This window comes from Sphaerodactylus townsendi, linkage group LG01 (assembly GCF_021028975.2).
Source record: "Sphaerodactylus townsendi isolate TG3544 linkage group LG01, MPM_Stown_v2.3, whole genome shotgun sequence".
NCBI classification, from domain to species: domain Eukaryota; kingdom Metazoa; phylum Chordata; class Lepidosauria; order Squamata; family Sphaerodactylidae; genus Sphaerodactylus; species Sphaerodactylus townsendi.
In genome coordinates this window covers 7,929,394-7,945,002 of record NC_059425.1, presented here as the reverse complement: position 1 = coordinate 7,945,002, position 15,609 = coordinate 7,929,394, and the positions used below count along the sequence as shown (strand labels likewise).

Sequence of the window (15,609 nt, the reverse complement as noted above, 5' to 3'; positions counted from 1 at the left end):
AAACCTTGTAATTCCTCTGTAGTAATTCCTTTTATCTCTTGATATTCCTACTCAGGCACTTCCTGCTTTAACCTTCCTCAGTAGCTGTTCCAAACCTGCATTATTTTTTGCCATAATACCGTTTTTCTGATTTCAGCTTGATCATCGGGCATTTCTTGTTCCATATCGGCTAACAGTTTTTTGTAAGACGCCGAGCATCACTTTACTCACGTGAGAAATTAATGAAATAGTCTGAAAGTTGCTGCAATCTTTGACATCTCCTTTTTCAGAACTGGAACGTAGATTGTTTCCAGTCTGTGGGCCATTGTTTTGTTTTCTGTATTGAAGCTCCATCTAATGAGCTGGGTGCCTGTCCACTGCACTTCACTCACGCTACCTCGCCTTCCCCAAGGAGGCTTCCCAGCATGGGGAGGCTGCAAATGCAAAAAAGCTTCCCCACTGCCAAAGTCCTGGCCACCGGTGCAACAAGGCAAGGAGAAAGCTGATTAACATCAGCTCCTCTGCCTGCCATTCCCCCTACCTGTCCCACTGCTGGAAAGAGGCTTCCTACCAACAGATTTGCCCCAGGGAGGGCAAATCTGCTGGCATGGCCCTGCGCCTCTCCCACTGGCAGATTCCCCCAACCCACCCTGAATGGGGCTGTTAGCTGGCATATGCTTGTTAAAATTTTGATGGACCCCATTTCTACGGCTTGAAATAGCTTTGTTGATTTCCCATCTATTCCTGGCAATTTGTTTCTTCCAATTGCTTTGAGTGCATCTTTTATGTCGCTTCCTAAAACTGCAGGTCCTCTTCCTATAGTTCTCCTCTTTAATGCGGCTCTGACTACAATTTCCTTGTACTGATTTTTTTTTTAAGTTTCTATTGCTGCGTGTAATTTCAGGGCTGCTCATTGTAATCTTTTATTCCTTTATTGCACTCCAATATGTTTTATGGTTGAGCTGGGGCACCTTGCCTCTGAAGGGACATAAGCAGCACTAAGCAGTATCACAGATAAATTATGTTCACGTACACTCATGTGTATATGTGTTAAGCGCGGTTGAGTTACTTCTAATTTATAGCAACCCTGCGAATAAATGTCCCCCCAAACATCTTACCTTTGATGGCGTTACTTAGGACTTGGACACTGAGGGCTGGGGCTTCCTCGGTTGAGTTGATCCATCTCATCCTGGGTGGATATGGATGTGACTCTTTCCCTGCCGTCTTCAACTTTTCCTAGTGTTATTGTCCTTTCCGGTGACTCTTGTTTTCTCATAGTGTGATCAAAGTAGAATAGCCTCAGTTTAGTCATTTTAGCTTCTGAGGAAAGTTACAGGATGGTGACAGCACACTTTGAGGGTCACGTCCTACCTAGGACTAAACCCAGGTTACCCAGTTAGCTTACTTGGAACTAACCGTCTCTGATTTCAATGAGTTTCACCTCACGGGTATACTTATGTTCTTAGGTACCCCTTTTCTTAGAGTCACATTCTTTACACACAGGAAACAAACCCCACAACTTGCAATGGGACCAGTTCCCAGCTAACCTTACAACCAGATGCACAAGTCAATGGATGCTTATTGGGGAGTAAACCGCTTTATCCAAAAGGGTTTACTTCCAAGTAAGTGACCTGGGTTTACTCCCAGGTAGGATGCGGCTCTCAAAGTGGGCTGCCTCCATCCTGTCGCCCTGAGGCGAGGGAAGAACAGGAAGGATGTGATTGGCTCTGGGCGGCCCGCGCCCGTCACCATGGCAACCCAGCAGCGACCCACCGAGTACAGCCGAGGGAGCCGCCCTCATCCGGGGCTTTCGCGCGGGCCGGCGTGACGTCAGCGGGCGGGGCGCTGTCGGGGCGGTGCCGGGAGGGGGAGGGGCGGGTTCCGGTATTTCAGGGCGGGGCGCGGGGGTTGTCGGGAGAGGCGGCGGCGGCGGCGGCAGCGCGGACGGAGTCGAGAGCAGGGCGAGCTGAGCAGTGGTCAGTCATCATGGCCGGGGCGACCACTATCGAGGCGGTGAAGCGCAAGATCCAGGTGCTGCAGCAGCACGCCGACGAGGCGGACGAGAGAGCCGAGAGGCTGCAGCGGGAGGCGGAGGCCGAGCGCCGCGCCCGGGAGCAGGTGAGGGGATGGAAGAGGAGGAGGAAGGAAGGAAAAGGAGCGGCCCGTCGCAGGGAAGGAGAAAGCGAAGGGTGGGGGGTGGCGCCCAGAATCCTTTGGGATGTCTCCCCCTGCCCCCAGGAGCCTTCCTGCTTGGCCTGAGTGTGGTTCCTCCGTTGCAACCAAAATCCTTTGGGGTAGCCTCCCCCGCCCCCAGAATCCTTTGGGGTAGCCTCCCCCGCCCCCAGAATCCTTTGCGCTTGACCTGAATTTGATTTCCCCCCCCGCCCCCAGAATCCTTTCTGCTTGGCCTGAGTGTAGTTCCTTCCCTGCCCCCAGAATCCTTTGGGGTGTGTCCCCCCTGCCCCCAGAAGCCTTTCTGCTTGGCCTGAGTGTGGTTCTTCCCCTGCCCCCAGAATCCTTTGGGGTAGCCTCCCCTGCCCCCAGAATCCTTTGAGGGCGTTTCCCCTGCCCCCAGAATCTTTCGTGCTTGGCCGGAGCGTGGCTCCTTTTCTTCCCCCAGAATCCTTTGGGGTGACCTCCCCTGCCCCCAGAACCCTTTGTGCTTGACCTGACTTTGGTTTCCCTCCCTGCCCCAGAGTCCTTTGTGCTTGGTCTGAGTGTGGTTCCTTCCCAACCCCCAGAATCTTGAGGGGTGGCCTCTCCTCCCCACAGAAACCTTTGCACTTGACCTGCTGACCTCAGTTTTGCCCTATGGGGTCTGACCCAGGCTTCCATTTCCAGTTGGAACACCAGCTTTTTCGTTCTCTCTTTCTCCCCCCTGCCCCAGAAGTGCCTGGAGATAGACTCCTGTTAAACATGGAGGTTTTCGTTGTGTCTGTTCCTATAAGGTGTTCTTGCTGCCCTAGTTTCGTCTTCTGCTTGTTTGTGAAGATTGGCTGGTTAGGTTGGACCAAACGCCTGACTCTCTCAGTTTCTGATTTTCAGCGGCAGGGTGTGAAGGTGTTTTTTTTTGCTGTGCTTTGTTTGTTCTGGTGTGTGGAGGTAGATTTTTTCCTGGGTGTAATTAGTCATGATGGTTGATAGTGGTTGCCCAATGGGCTGGTTTTAGTATAACCTAATTTACTAGCTTTGCCCTTCCAGATTAGACCAGAGGCCTGCCTTGCCCACAGAGGCCCAAGGGAAGCCCGGAAACACTACACGAAGTCACATAAGTCACCTCTGCTGGCGGTCTTTCCCCTCCCCCAGCATCTGTTGATCAGAAACGCCCTGTGCTCCTCTGTAACTCGCCAGATGTCCCTGGGGTGTGCATAAGCCGTTCAAAAAAGTAATAGCATTTCCCTTCTCAGTATACAGCCTCTGGACATGAAGGTCCCATTTAGTTATGTTTAATTACAGCCTGTTAATGCCCTCTCCAAAAATGTATCGAAAGCCCTTGACAGAGAAACCACAGAACCCAGTGGCTATCTTGACTTATTAAGGTAGTGAAATCCTGAAATTAATTATCAGCTGTGTGAAAGCCGGAGCCAGCAAGATCTGATAGTCAGGAAGGGGAAGTTGCTGAGGGGTGGGTGGGGCGCTGTCGAAGAGGGGGTGCCTCCGGGGGTCAGAGAGGGGCACATCAGTATGGGACTCAAAGCAGGGTGTCGTGCGGGCTGCGAGGCAGGGTGGGAGGAAATCCTGCAAAGAAAAAATGACTCAGAACCAGCAGGATGTAGTAATGTGTGTGTGTGTGTGAATGCAAACGGGTGGGCTTTGTGCATGCAGGAGGTCTCGTATTAAATCTGTAGGATGGACCAAAAGGATCGGACAGTTTAGCAGAGACCCCGTCTTAGAACTCTTGCTGCTGCTGGACAAAGGAGTTCTTGGCCTGAGCTTCCTTTTGGGGTTCTCTTTGTTGGAGGTGATATCTGTTCTTGGCGGCACATTGATAGGGAGGGGGAAAGCTCCAGCTGGGTCATTTGGGGCTGCCCCTCTGTTCAGGGTGTGGGCAGTTGATTTTCATCCTCTCGGCAGTTAGTGGGGACCGAGGGGCGGGGCCGAGTTCAAATTGACTGATGTCCGAGGGAGGGACTTCCTGGTGACACAGCAGTGTGTGTGGGGTGACGGGACCATCCAAGCAAGGGTTGCCTCTTTGGAGACGTCAGCCTGGCTGTGGGGGTTCATTTGTGCATGCCTGCATAGCTACGCCTCAGAGACCCTGTTTCCGTGCGAAGGCGTGATGGCACCCCGGATTGTTTCCGTGGGCTCGAATCGCTGCCTGCATCGATGCAGGCGAATGCAAAAACAAGAAAGCGGGTTACTTTATCCCAATGGCAACCCACTCTGCATTTGCTGTGCGGAAGGGGCCGTAGTCTGTTTTTTATGCTTTGGGACAGCATTGTCCCTTATATCAGTGGGGGAACGGACCAGCGAGAGGTTTCTCCACGCCGTGCAAAAGGCGTTGCCGGGGAAAGTGAGCTCCTCAAACGGATCTGGGTTGCAACCGGTGGCTTTCCTGCTGTCTGTTCAGGAAATGAAGTGGCAGTTGAGGCTGGAAGCGGGCTATCGGCAGGAATGGGTGGAGCCGAGAGAGAGGCTGACCCCGTCTGCTTGGTTTGAAGGGACTTTGGAAGGGGCGGGGAAGCCGGGCTGAGCCGCTTTCTCCTTCTGCACCCCAGTTGCAAGGAAGTGGAGTCCTGGTGGGTGGCCCTAGGCTCCTGCTTGCAAACTCAGGCAGACTCGTCTGGCACTTCGTTCTCAAGTGAGGAGAGGCTGTGGCTTAGCCGCAGAGCATCTGCTCAGCACGCAGAACGTCCAGTTGAAAAAGGGTGTGGCAGGAAGTCATACGAAGGACCCATGCCTGAGACCCTAGCCCCTCCGAGTAAATACTGGAATAATTGAATCATAGAGTTGGAAGAGACCCCGAGGGCCATCCAGTCAGAGCATGCAGGAACACACAATCAGAGCACTCCTGACAGTGAGCCATTCAGCCTCTGTTTAAAAACCTCCAAAGAAGGAGACTCCACCACTCTCTGAGGCAGTGAGTTCCACTGTCGAATAGTCTTGACAGTCAGGAAGTTCTTCCTAATGTTTCGGTGGAATCTCTTTTCCTGCACCTTGAATCCGTTACTCCTGGTCCTAGTTCTGAGGCCGCAGAAAACAAGCTGACTCCCTCTTCAACCTGACATGGCATCCCTTCAAATATTTAAACATAGCTATCGTGTGTCCCCCTTAACCTTCGCTGCTCCACACTAAACATCCCCAACTCTCTTCGTAGGGCATGGATTCCAGACCTTTGACCATTTTGGTTGCCCTCCTCTGGACACGTTCCAACTAGTCTGGGTTGGTGGCTGGAGGTATGGACGGGCCCTCAGTCTGCAAGACCCAAGCAAGGCTGTTAAGAATAGGACAATTTGGTGGACATGAACTCATAAGATTGCCGGGTCTCAGAAGTGACTTAGTGGCATTTAACACGCAGACACATAAAGCAAAGCTTTAAACAACAGAACCATAACCAGGCTGGCTTATAAATAAGATAAACCAGTACTCTGCGCATATCCTAACAAACTTATGTTAACCGTCTGTATATGTAAGAGCTATCCCTGTAAGACTGGATAGAATTAACCACAGACACATGTATACCATGTGTAGAAGTTAATTAATAAAATCCTCCGATGCCGCGTTTATGCATGGAAACACGTCCAGCATATGGAACCGCCTTTGCCATGCTGGCAGGGGCTGATGGGAATCGTAGTCCATGAACATCCGGGGCGCCAGAGTTGGACACTCCTGCATATAACTCCTCATATTGTTGGGCAAAACCTAAGAACATAAGAACAAGCCAGCTGGATCAGACCAGAGTCCATCTAGTCCAGCTCTCTGCTACTCGCAGTGGCCCACCAGGTGCCATTGGGAGCTCACATGCAGGATATGAAAGCAATGGCCTTCTGCGGCTGTTGCTCCCGAGCACCTGGTCTGTTAAGGCATTTGCAATCTCAGATCAAGGAGGATCGAGATTGGTAGCCATAAATCGACTTCTCCTCCATCAATCTTTTCCAAGCCCCTTTTGAAGCTATCCAGGTGAGTGGCCGTCACCACCTCCTGTGGCAGCAACCAGGGTTCAGGCTTGGCTTTCCCTTTTCGGAGTTGAACGCGTCTGAGCCGCTTGGATGGCTGCGTGTTGCTCGGGGTTCAGAAAGGCTGCGTGGAAACCGCCGGTCAGCCTTTTCCTGCCCCGTCTCCCTTCTGGCAAAGCGCTGCAGGCGCAGGTTTACTTCGTGGGTGCAGCCTTATCGGTTGCAAGTGGCCTCTCGGCTCTTGAGCTGCTCGGCAGAAACTGGTTTTTGCTTAGCAGCTGATCTGACACTTGATTACCTGCAAGGTGAAGTGTTGGGACTCTGGAGCTGCGTGTTTGCCACCTCCGAGGTGTGGAGCCGAAGCGTTTTAATCTTGTTCGGCAGCCTTGGCTTAATTGCCCTCCCTGTCCTTTTTACTGGGAGCACCATCTCCCTTGATGCCGGCAGCCTCCAGTCAGGGTTTCGTGTGCTCGGTGCTTGTTTGCGGTCAGCTGAACCAGAAAACAGCAAGCGAACTATTCTTTCTGATGCGGGGCACAACATAAGGGCGCCACGTCTTCATCTTTCTGGGGTTGCACCTGGCATTGCCCCTCCATTTGGTGGCCTGTGTGTAAAGTGCCTTCATGTTCCAGCTCATTTACGGTAACCCTGTTGGGTTTTCAAGAGGTTGGGAGGTGGTTTGCTATTGCCCGCCTCCCTATGGGGTGAGAGAGTTCTGAGAGAACTGTGACCGGCCCAAGGTCACCCAGCAGGCTTCATGTGGAAGAATCAAACCCAGTTCACCAGATAAGAGTATGCCACTTTTAACCTCCCTGCCCAAACAGCCCGACTTAGTCTAGGCTTGTTGTAGTTCAGAAACTAAGCAGGTTGGATCTGGTTAGTACTTGGATGGGAGACCCCCCAGGGAAGGCCAAGGTTGCTACGTAGAGGAAACCAATGGCAAACTACCTTGGATGGGAGACTTCCAAGGTTGCTACGCAAAGGAAACCAATAGCAGACTACCTTTGAACATCTCTTGCCCTGACCTGGATGATCCAGGCTAGCTCCATCTCACCAGATCACAGAAGCTAAGGCAGAGTTGACCCTGGTTAGTACTTGGATGGGAGACCCCTCAGGGAAGGCCAAGGTTGCTACGTAGAGGAAACCATTGGCAAACTACCTTTGAACATTTCTTGCCCTGACCTGGATGATCCAGGTTAGCTCCATCTCATCAGATCACAGAAGCTGAGGCAGAGTCGACCCTTGTTAGTACTTGGATGGGAGACCTCCAAGGTTGTTACGCAAAGGAAACCAATGGCAAACTACCTTTGAACATCTCTTGCTCTGACCTGGATGATCCAGGCTAGCTCCATCTCTTCAGATCACAGAAGCTGAGGCAGAGTCGACTCTGGTTAGTACTTTGATGGGAGACTTCCAAGGTTGCTCCGTAGAGGAAGGCCACGGCAAACCACCTTTGTTGTGCCTGGAATGCTCTATGATTTGGGTTTGCCTTGAGTTGGTTGGGACTCCACCTTTGTAATCCTGATGCTGGAAACTTGGTTCAGGTTTTGGATGTGAGGGCGATCTGGCTGCGACATCTGTCTCTTCCGGGTTGAGGAAAGGACACGTTCAGATATTAGGGGATTTGGCCTTTTGCCTGTGTGCATGTAATGGGATCACGGTAGAGGTCTTTTGGGGAACAATGGACGACTCTGCTTTTAACTCCCAAGTCCAGATGGATTGAAAGTAGATTAGCAGTCTCCAGTATGATGAAAAATGAGTTGGCCAGTTTCCACTGCAAGAAGATCCAGAAGTGGCTGCAGATTCATTCAGCTTTGAGGTCGGAACCTTCACTCCGTGCACCAGCAAGCTTATTACCTTGATAAAAGGGCATTTTTAGTGCCTCTTTAGGCAAGTTCTACTAATAGAGGCACTAAAAAGACACTTTTATCAAGGTAACAACCTTAGTGGTACACAGAATGAAGGTTCGGACCCAAGTGGCGCTTAAAATTATGTAAGCCGCCCTGGGCCTTGGGTGTAGGGCAGGGTATAAATAGAATAAATACATAAAATAGCTTTTAAAAATCATACTGGAGAATTGGGACTTCCTTAGCCGGCGGAAAGATGCAGCTGTCATTTCCTGTCATGCCACCACAGCTTCATTTCCCCCCCTTTGGCTGAGACAGGAAGCCAAGCAGGGTCAGACCGGGGTGGTGCCCCAATGGGCAACCACCTGGGAAGTCCAGAATCATGATACAAAGGCGGGCAGTGGCAAACCACATCTTACGGTCTTGCTATGACTCACGTTTTAACTTGAGGGCCCTTACCATCCTCAGGCTGAAAAAGGGGAATAGGTTTTACTTCTCCTTTCTCAAGTGCAGGATACGAACAACTGAAAGATCTAGAATTTTTTTTAAATGTACGATTTTGTTTTTAGCCCAATGTTGGCTTTCAGAATGATCGACAAGGATATGGTGCAAGAAGCCAGAGGCATATGGCTTAGAGCAGTGGTGGTGAACCTATGGCACGGGTGCCAGAGGTGGGACTCAGAGGCCTCTCTGGGCATGCACAGAGTGCCCCTCCCCCACATCTAGGCTGGCCTGACTGCTGGGCTTGATTATTAGCATTAAACCTAAGAACTAGTTTTGGGGAAGCAGTGTAGGCAATCCTGTCAAGCGCTGTTAAACCCCACTGATTTTCATGCGAAGAACTAAAGCGCAATCCTTTACCTGGGAGTATGCTCGATTGCTGGCAATGGGGCTTGCTTCTGAGTAAACCCTCCTACGGTCGTGATTCACCTGTTGGGAGAGTTGCACAGTTGCTTCAAAGCAAAGCCACCGACTACCACCAAGCTTACTCCTGAGTAACGCAAGCCTCGGAGCCAAGTGTTTTATTTAAACTAAAACCTCGGCATTCAGGTTAAATTTTGGCACTTTGCGATAAATAAATGGGTTTTGGGTTACGATTTGGGCACTCAATCTCGAGAAGGTTCACCATCGCTGGCTTAGAGGGAAATGGGGTCACCCATGTCTCCGGGCGCACGCCTTTTGGTCACGTGGGGAGAGGGGGATCGCCGCAGAACTCCCCCCGACCTCTGTGCAGGCTGGCTTTTGTGCAAAAGCCAGTCTGCACGGAGACTGGGGGCAGGGCTCAGGTGCAGGGCTATGCCTTCGAGCCCCCCACCCCCAAGCGCTGGGGTGGGGGGGCACTTGGAGAAGGAGTTGTCCCCAGGGTCCACACCCCCCAATATACCTCTGCAAGAAATGGCAACTAAAACTACATAAATGCTTAAGGAGCAGAATCTTCTTGGCTTCCTCTGGTCCCGTCGATACCAGCTGGAATCCTGGAGCGGGCAGACTCCTGTGAGCTGGATCCAGGCTTTATAGGAGGTTTGGATGCTTTCCTGACATCCTCTGGCCGAACAGAGGACATTTGGTGAGCTGGAGCTGTTAAGTCCCCAATTTAAAATATGAGATTGGTGGAGGGTAGCTGCCCTTTCTGGGTAGGAAAGATTCCCTGGCTAGCCTGATCTCTTCAGACCTCTGAGAAGCTAAGCAGAAGGGTCGACCCTGGTTAGTATTTGGATGGGAGACCACCAAGGAACACCAAGGTTGTGACTCACAGGCAGGCAGTGGCAAACCACCTCTGAACGTCTCTTGCCTTGAAAACCCCACCAGGGGTCGCCATGAGCTGACAATAAGAGAGAAAAAGTGAAGCATCTTTGCCTACTTTTTGTTTGGCGGAAGCTCCCAAATTTGGGCATACTTGCCAGTGCTTCCGATCAGCAAGGAGACGACACGCTTCCTTCCCCTTGGCTGAAGACTGATCTTTTATTCATATGGAATTCAACTCAGCCTTAATGATCAGAAGCACAGAATACACGGTCTGGCCTGGGCGGACAAAGGAGATCTCCTCAACATACCGGTTTAAGTATTTTCAAAGGAGGAATATTGTTCGGGCATCACATACCTTCAAGTTGTCAACAGGTTTCCCATTCACGCTACTTGAAGAAACGAGTTGGTGCGCCGCTCTTGTGGAACTGGAGGTGGAATTCTTGTGCGCTGTGGATCTGGCTCTACAACGGCCTTCATGGGGCTATGGGGGGTGAGAGAAGAGGAAGAAGAGTTTGGATTTAGACCCCACCTTTATCTGCTGTAAGGAGACTCAAGCTGGCTGACAAGCTCCTTTCCCTTCTTCTCCTCACAGCAGACACCTTGTGAGGCAGGTGGGGCTGAGAGAGTTCAGAGAGAGCTGTGACTAGCCCAGGCTCACCCAGCAGGAACGTAGGAGTGCACATCTGATGCCCCAGATTAGCCTCTGCCACTCACGGGGAGGAGTGGGGAATCAAACCCCATTCTCCAGATTAGAAACCACCTACTTTTAACCACTACACCATGCTCTCAGAAACGCACACACCTGTGTCTCATGAAGTGTTCACGAGGCATCCCCTCCCTGCCTCTGCTTTCTGATGCTGGTCGGGGGCTAATGGGAGATCTCTGCTTTGCAAGATCCAAACCCCAGTTGCTCAAGAGCAGATAGATACCTACGCTTCTGCAGTTAGTGCAGGAATCTAAAACAAGGACGTGAGTACGAAATTTACGACGCTTCATAACACGCACATAAATGAATGTCGCCACAGATCTTTCGGGATTAAAAAAAAGTCGTAAACGGCAGACCGTAGTCCTCCTTGTGCAGCATTTGTAAGCGGAAATAAAGCAGTCGACTATTAAAAAGATCCGGACTCAGCATTTAAAGGCGACGATGCGGTTGATTCCACCAGCTGATTTTCCCTGCCTGGAGAAGCAGCCTCCCGAGGTCCGGAGGAGAAACTTTGCTTTGCTGTGAGGTTGGGGGGTGTAAGAAGAAGAAGAGTTTGTATTTATACCCCTCTTTCTCACCTGTAAGGAGACTCCCTTCCCCCCCCACAACAAACACCCTGTGAGATGGGTGGGGCTGAGAGAGCTCCGAAGAACTGTGACTAGCCCATGGTCACCCAGTTGGCGTGTGCGGGAGTGCACAAGCTAATCTGGTTGACCAGATAGGCCTCCACAGCTCAAGTGGAAGAGCGGGGAATCAAACCCGGTTCCTCCAGATTAGAGTGCACCTGCTCTTAACCACTACGCCACGCTGGCTCTCACATCTTCCCTTAGTAACAAACGACACCCCTGCAATGGGGGGGGAGGGCTGAGTGGGAGCTGCTCCCTCAACCAAGAGCACCCTTGGTTGGACTGATGCCACATACCGACTCGATGTGTCAGCCATAAACACTGGGTGAATTGGGGCCTACAGTTCTGGTTCTCTCCCGGCTGGGCCCAGGGGCCAATATCCCAAGAGAACCACTCCCCTAAAAATGTTCTGTCAGAGTCCTTTAGCCGCAGGCCCCGATCCAGAGGTTTAACCTGCTTTTACCTGGCCAGGGTTGTTGGTGAACGGCAAAGCTGTTGAGCTTTGTAGCTCTAAAGATGCCTGTTACTGTATATCATAGAATAATAGAGTTGGAAGAGACTCCAAGGACCATCAAGTCCAAGCCCCCTGCCATGCAGGAACACGCAATCAAAGCACTCCTGACATATGTTCATCCAGCCTGTTTAAAAACCTCCATAGAAGGTGTCTCCACCACTCTCTGAGGCAGTGAATTCCACTGTCGGACAGCCCTGACAGTCAGAAAGTTCTTCCTAATGTTTAGGTGGAATCTCTTTTCGTGCACCTTGAACCCAGTACTCGTGGTCCTGGTCTCTGGAGCAGCAGAAAACAAGCTTGCTCCCTCACCAACATGACCGTCCCTTCAAATATCTGAAGATGTATATCATGTCATCTCTTAACCTTCTCTTCACATCCTCAGCTCCCTGAGACTCTCCTCCTAGGGCGTGGATTCTAGACCTTTTACCATTTTGGTTGCCCTCCTCTGGGCCCGTTCCAGCGTGTCAGTCAGTCCTTTCCAAGTCCATTTGAGGCCTCCCCACCCAGCCAGCTGTGCTCTGCACCTGGAAGCCCCTTTAGGGGAAGGGGTCAGCAAGAGGCACACAAAAGAACCAGGGAGGGGATGGATGCTTGGGCTCCTGTGCGTGACCACGTGGCCCGTCGTAAATCTGCGGAAAACCTGGTAGCCCTTCTCGAGCCTGAATGATGTCATTCATTCCACCACCACCCCCCTTCCTCTGGAAGGAAAGAAAAAAAGTCTATTATTTTGCAATTAGGAATTCTGTGCTTAGGGACACAATTGCTATTAGCAGCTCCGTTCTCAGCGAAAGCAGCGATTGCCAAGCGGCTTGGCGTGGATTAGCGGGGTAGGCGAAGCATTAATTCCTTGGTCTTTTTTCCCCCCCAGAAAAGCTTTTGACCTCCGTGCCCCTGACTTGCCGATGCTAGCAGAGGCCCTCTGCCTTTAGCATGTCTCGGTTCCCTTTTTTTTTTCTCTCAGGAGTGCAGCGAGACAGGGATCAAGATTTGACCCCGCCTCACCCCGCAGTCGCTTTAAGCCATCTAGCTTCCCCTACGACCGTCCAAGTCAGCCGTGCGCCTGGGGGAAAGTGGCAAAAAGACCTTAAAAACCGGGGAGCAAAACAGATCCGATCGTGTCTCTCTCCCCTCCCCCTCCAGGGTGGGAAAGAGACAGCCAGGCCTCCGCTGGGAAAAGGAGCCCGTCAGCAGACCCTTAACGGAGAAGGAAGATTTATAGCCGGCTTTCCTTCATCTGAACCAGGGAGACAGCCAGTCTAGGGAAAGAGGCAATCTGTCCCTCTCCCTCGCCCTTAAAAGCCCCACTCCTCTTTCAGTCTGCCCGGTTGCCTGCGGGCTGGTCACTTGGATACTTTTGTGCGCTCCTGAGCAGGGAAAGCTGGTGCCGGGCTTTTGGCAAATCCAAAGCCTGTGGGGGTGGCTGCCCTGCCCTGCCTAGCCAGCCCACCTTCCTGTATAGTCACGCAATGAAAGCGCTACTGATGTATGATCATCCAGCCTCTGTTAAAGAACCTCCAAACAACGAGGCTCCACCACTCTCCGAGGTGGTTCATTCCACTGTCGAACAGCCCTGACAGTCAGGAAGTTTCCCCCGATGTTTAGGTGGAATCTCTTTACCTTGAACCCATGACTCCTGGTCCTAGTCTCTGGAGCAGCAGAAAACAAGCTCCCTCACCAACAAGACACCCCTTCAAATATTTAAACATGGCTATCATGTCACCTCTTCACCTTCTGTTCACCAAACTAAACACCCCCAGCTCCCTAAGTCTCTCCTTGTAGGGCATGGATACCAGACCTTTCGCTATTTTGGTTCCCTCTTCTGGACCCATTCCAGCTTATCAGTATATGAACTTACCTATTCACTACCTGTTCATCTTTTTTCTCTTTATGTAATTGAAAGGCTGTCAGAAGAGGGCAGGGAAGAAGAGGAGGAGTTTGGATTTATATCCCCTCTTTCTCTCTTGTACGGAGACTCAAAGGGGCTTACAATCTCCTTTCCCTACCCCCACACCCCCGCCCTGTGAGGTAGGTGGGGCTGGGAGAGCTCCAAAGAACTGTGGCTAGCCCAAGGTCACCCAGCTGGCGTGTGTTGGAGTGCACAAGCTAACCTGGTTCACCAGATAAGCCTCCACAGCTCAAGCGGCAGAGCGGGGAACCAAACCCGGTTCCTCCAGATTGGAGTGGACCTGCTCCTAATCACTATGCCACTGCTGCTCTTTGGGAAGGAAATGGCTTCCTTTTATTCTTTCGCTTATCTCCTTCCCCTGTTCGTTTGCGAGACCACAACCTTTTGGGGCTTTGAAATTCTGACAGGAGGCTGCCCAAAATGGCTGTTACGAGAGGCGGAGCCAAATGCAATATCTCTGTGCTCACTTTGCTGAGGAATCTCACAGTGACCTACGTGAAACACACAAAGCTGCCTTATTCAGAGTCGTGCCTGTAGGGTTTTCTGTCTTCTCTCCCAACCCCCCTGATCCCCTGATGGCTGTGGTTGCGACAGCGGACACGCAACAAGCCTTGTGTTACAACAGCTCCACCTGCTTCCTGAAAACCTTTCTGGATTCCCTGTTGTGGAGCCTTGTGACGTGTCAGGCTTTGCATGACAAGAAGCAGAATCCCTTTGTCTTTTGGGAAAAATACGAGATCCACAAGTTTCTGTCTGGGATTTCCTGGATGGCGCTTCAGCCAGGATGGGAGAGCATAGGATCATAGAGTTGGAAGAGGGCCATCAAGTCCAAGCCCCCTGCCATGCAGGAACACACAATCAGATCACTCCTGACAGGTGGTCATCCAGCCTCTCCAAAGGAGGAGACTCTACCACTCTCTGAGGCAGTGAATTCTACTGTTGAACAGCCCTGACTGTCAGGAAGTTTTTCCTGATGTTTAGGTGGAATCTCTTTTCCTTCACCTGGAACCCATGACTCCTGGTCCTAGTCTCTGGAGCAGCAGAAAACAAGCTTGCTCCCTCACCGACATGACATCCCTTCAGATGGCTATCGTGTCACCCATTAACCTTCTCTTCTCCAAGCTATACATCCCCAGCTCCCTACGTCTCTCCTCCTCATAGGGCATGGATTCCAGACCTTTCACCATTTTGGTCGCCCTCCTTTGGACCCATTCCAGCTTGTCAATATCCTTCTTGAATTGCGGTGCCCAGAACTGCACACAATATTCCCGGTGAGGTCTGACCAGTGCAGAATAGAGAGGTACAATTACATCCCTCCATCGCGACACTATCCTGCTATTGATACAGCCCAGAATTGCATTGGCTTCCTTTCCCTTCAACACAGTGTCTTTCATGGCAGCCGGGGCAGCCACTAGCAAGCCTGATTGCAGACGGAAGGTACTTGTGTCATTGGCAGGATGCGCAGGTCTTTTAAAGAGGCTTAGCGTAAGCAGTCCCGTCTCTCGTAGATAACTTGCAGGGACTTCCCGTCTGCTCCCAGATCATCCAGGTCGCCCTATCCGCCGCTTCTGGCATTCAGATGCAACCAGCTGCTTATAGGGTCAGGCCCCCAGGAGGCATCTTAATTCAGCCCTGGAGCCTCTGCTCAGATGGACAAGCAAACAGGTCAGGCCCTGTGGTCTGGAAAGGTTATCCCCCCTTTTCTCCCCCCCACCCTGAGGGCTTTCTGGCCTCGTGTTGACCCGTGGGGCATATTTGCGTGTTGCAACGGAAGGCAGGGAGCCTGTGGACAAGGTTTCTGTCTGCAGGCCTGGTTGGTGCTATCTTTGGCTAATGGGAGCAGGAGACAGAGTATCAGTTCAGTCGTGCTGGGAATTGGGCAATAGGGACAGGACCGTGCATGTTCTTTATCTAAGATTAAAATCCTGTGTTTGAGCTAGCTCAGATTGGTGTAATGCAGGGGTGTTCAACTCTGGTGCTTCTGGTTCGTGGACTACAATTCCCATCATCCCCTGCTGGCATGGCCAATTGGGGCCGATGGGACGTAGTCCATGAGCCTCTGAAGCGCCAGAGTTGGACACGTCTGGTGTAATGGTTAGAATCATAGAGTTGGAAGAGAACCCAAAGGCCATCAAGTCCAACCCCTGCCATGCAGGAAAACACAATCAA

General features: G+C 51.6%; 1 protein-coding gene across 4 annotated transcripts in view; it reads left to right on the top strand.

Moving 5' to 3' along the window:
* TPM3 (tropomyosin 3) overlaps positions 1–15,609 on the top strand; it is a 94,447-nt gene that overhangs the window by 35,151 nt on the left and 43,687 nt on the right. Inside the window, exon 1 of one of the 4 annotated variants that reach the window (XM_048510412.1) lies at positions 1,856–2,097. The exons of 2 other annotated variants lie outside the window; for them this stretch is intronic. In XM_048510412.1, the coding sequence (XP_048366369.1) occupies positions 1,966–2,097 (132 nt within the window). In that variant the 5' untranslated portion in view covers positions 1,856–1,965. Of the gene's footprint in view, positions 1–1,855; positions 2,098–15,609 lie in introns of those variants that run through there. One more of the 4 variants, XM_048510406.1, reaches the window with a different exon arrangement.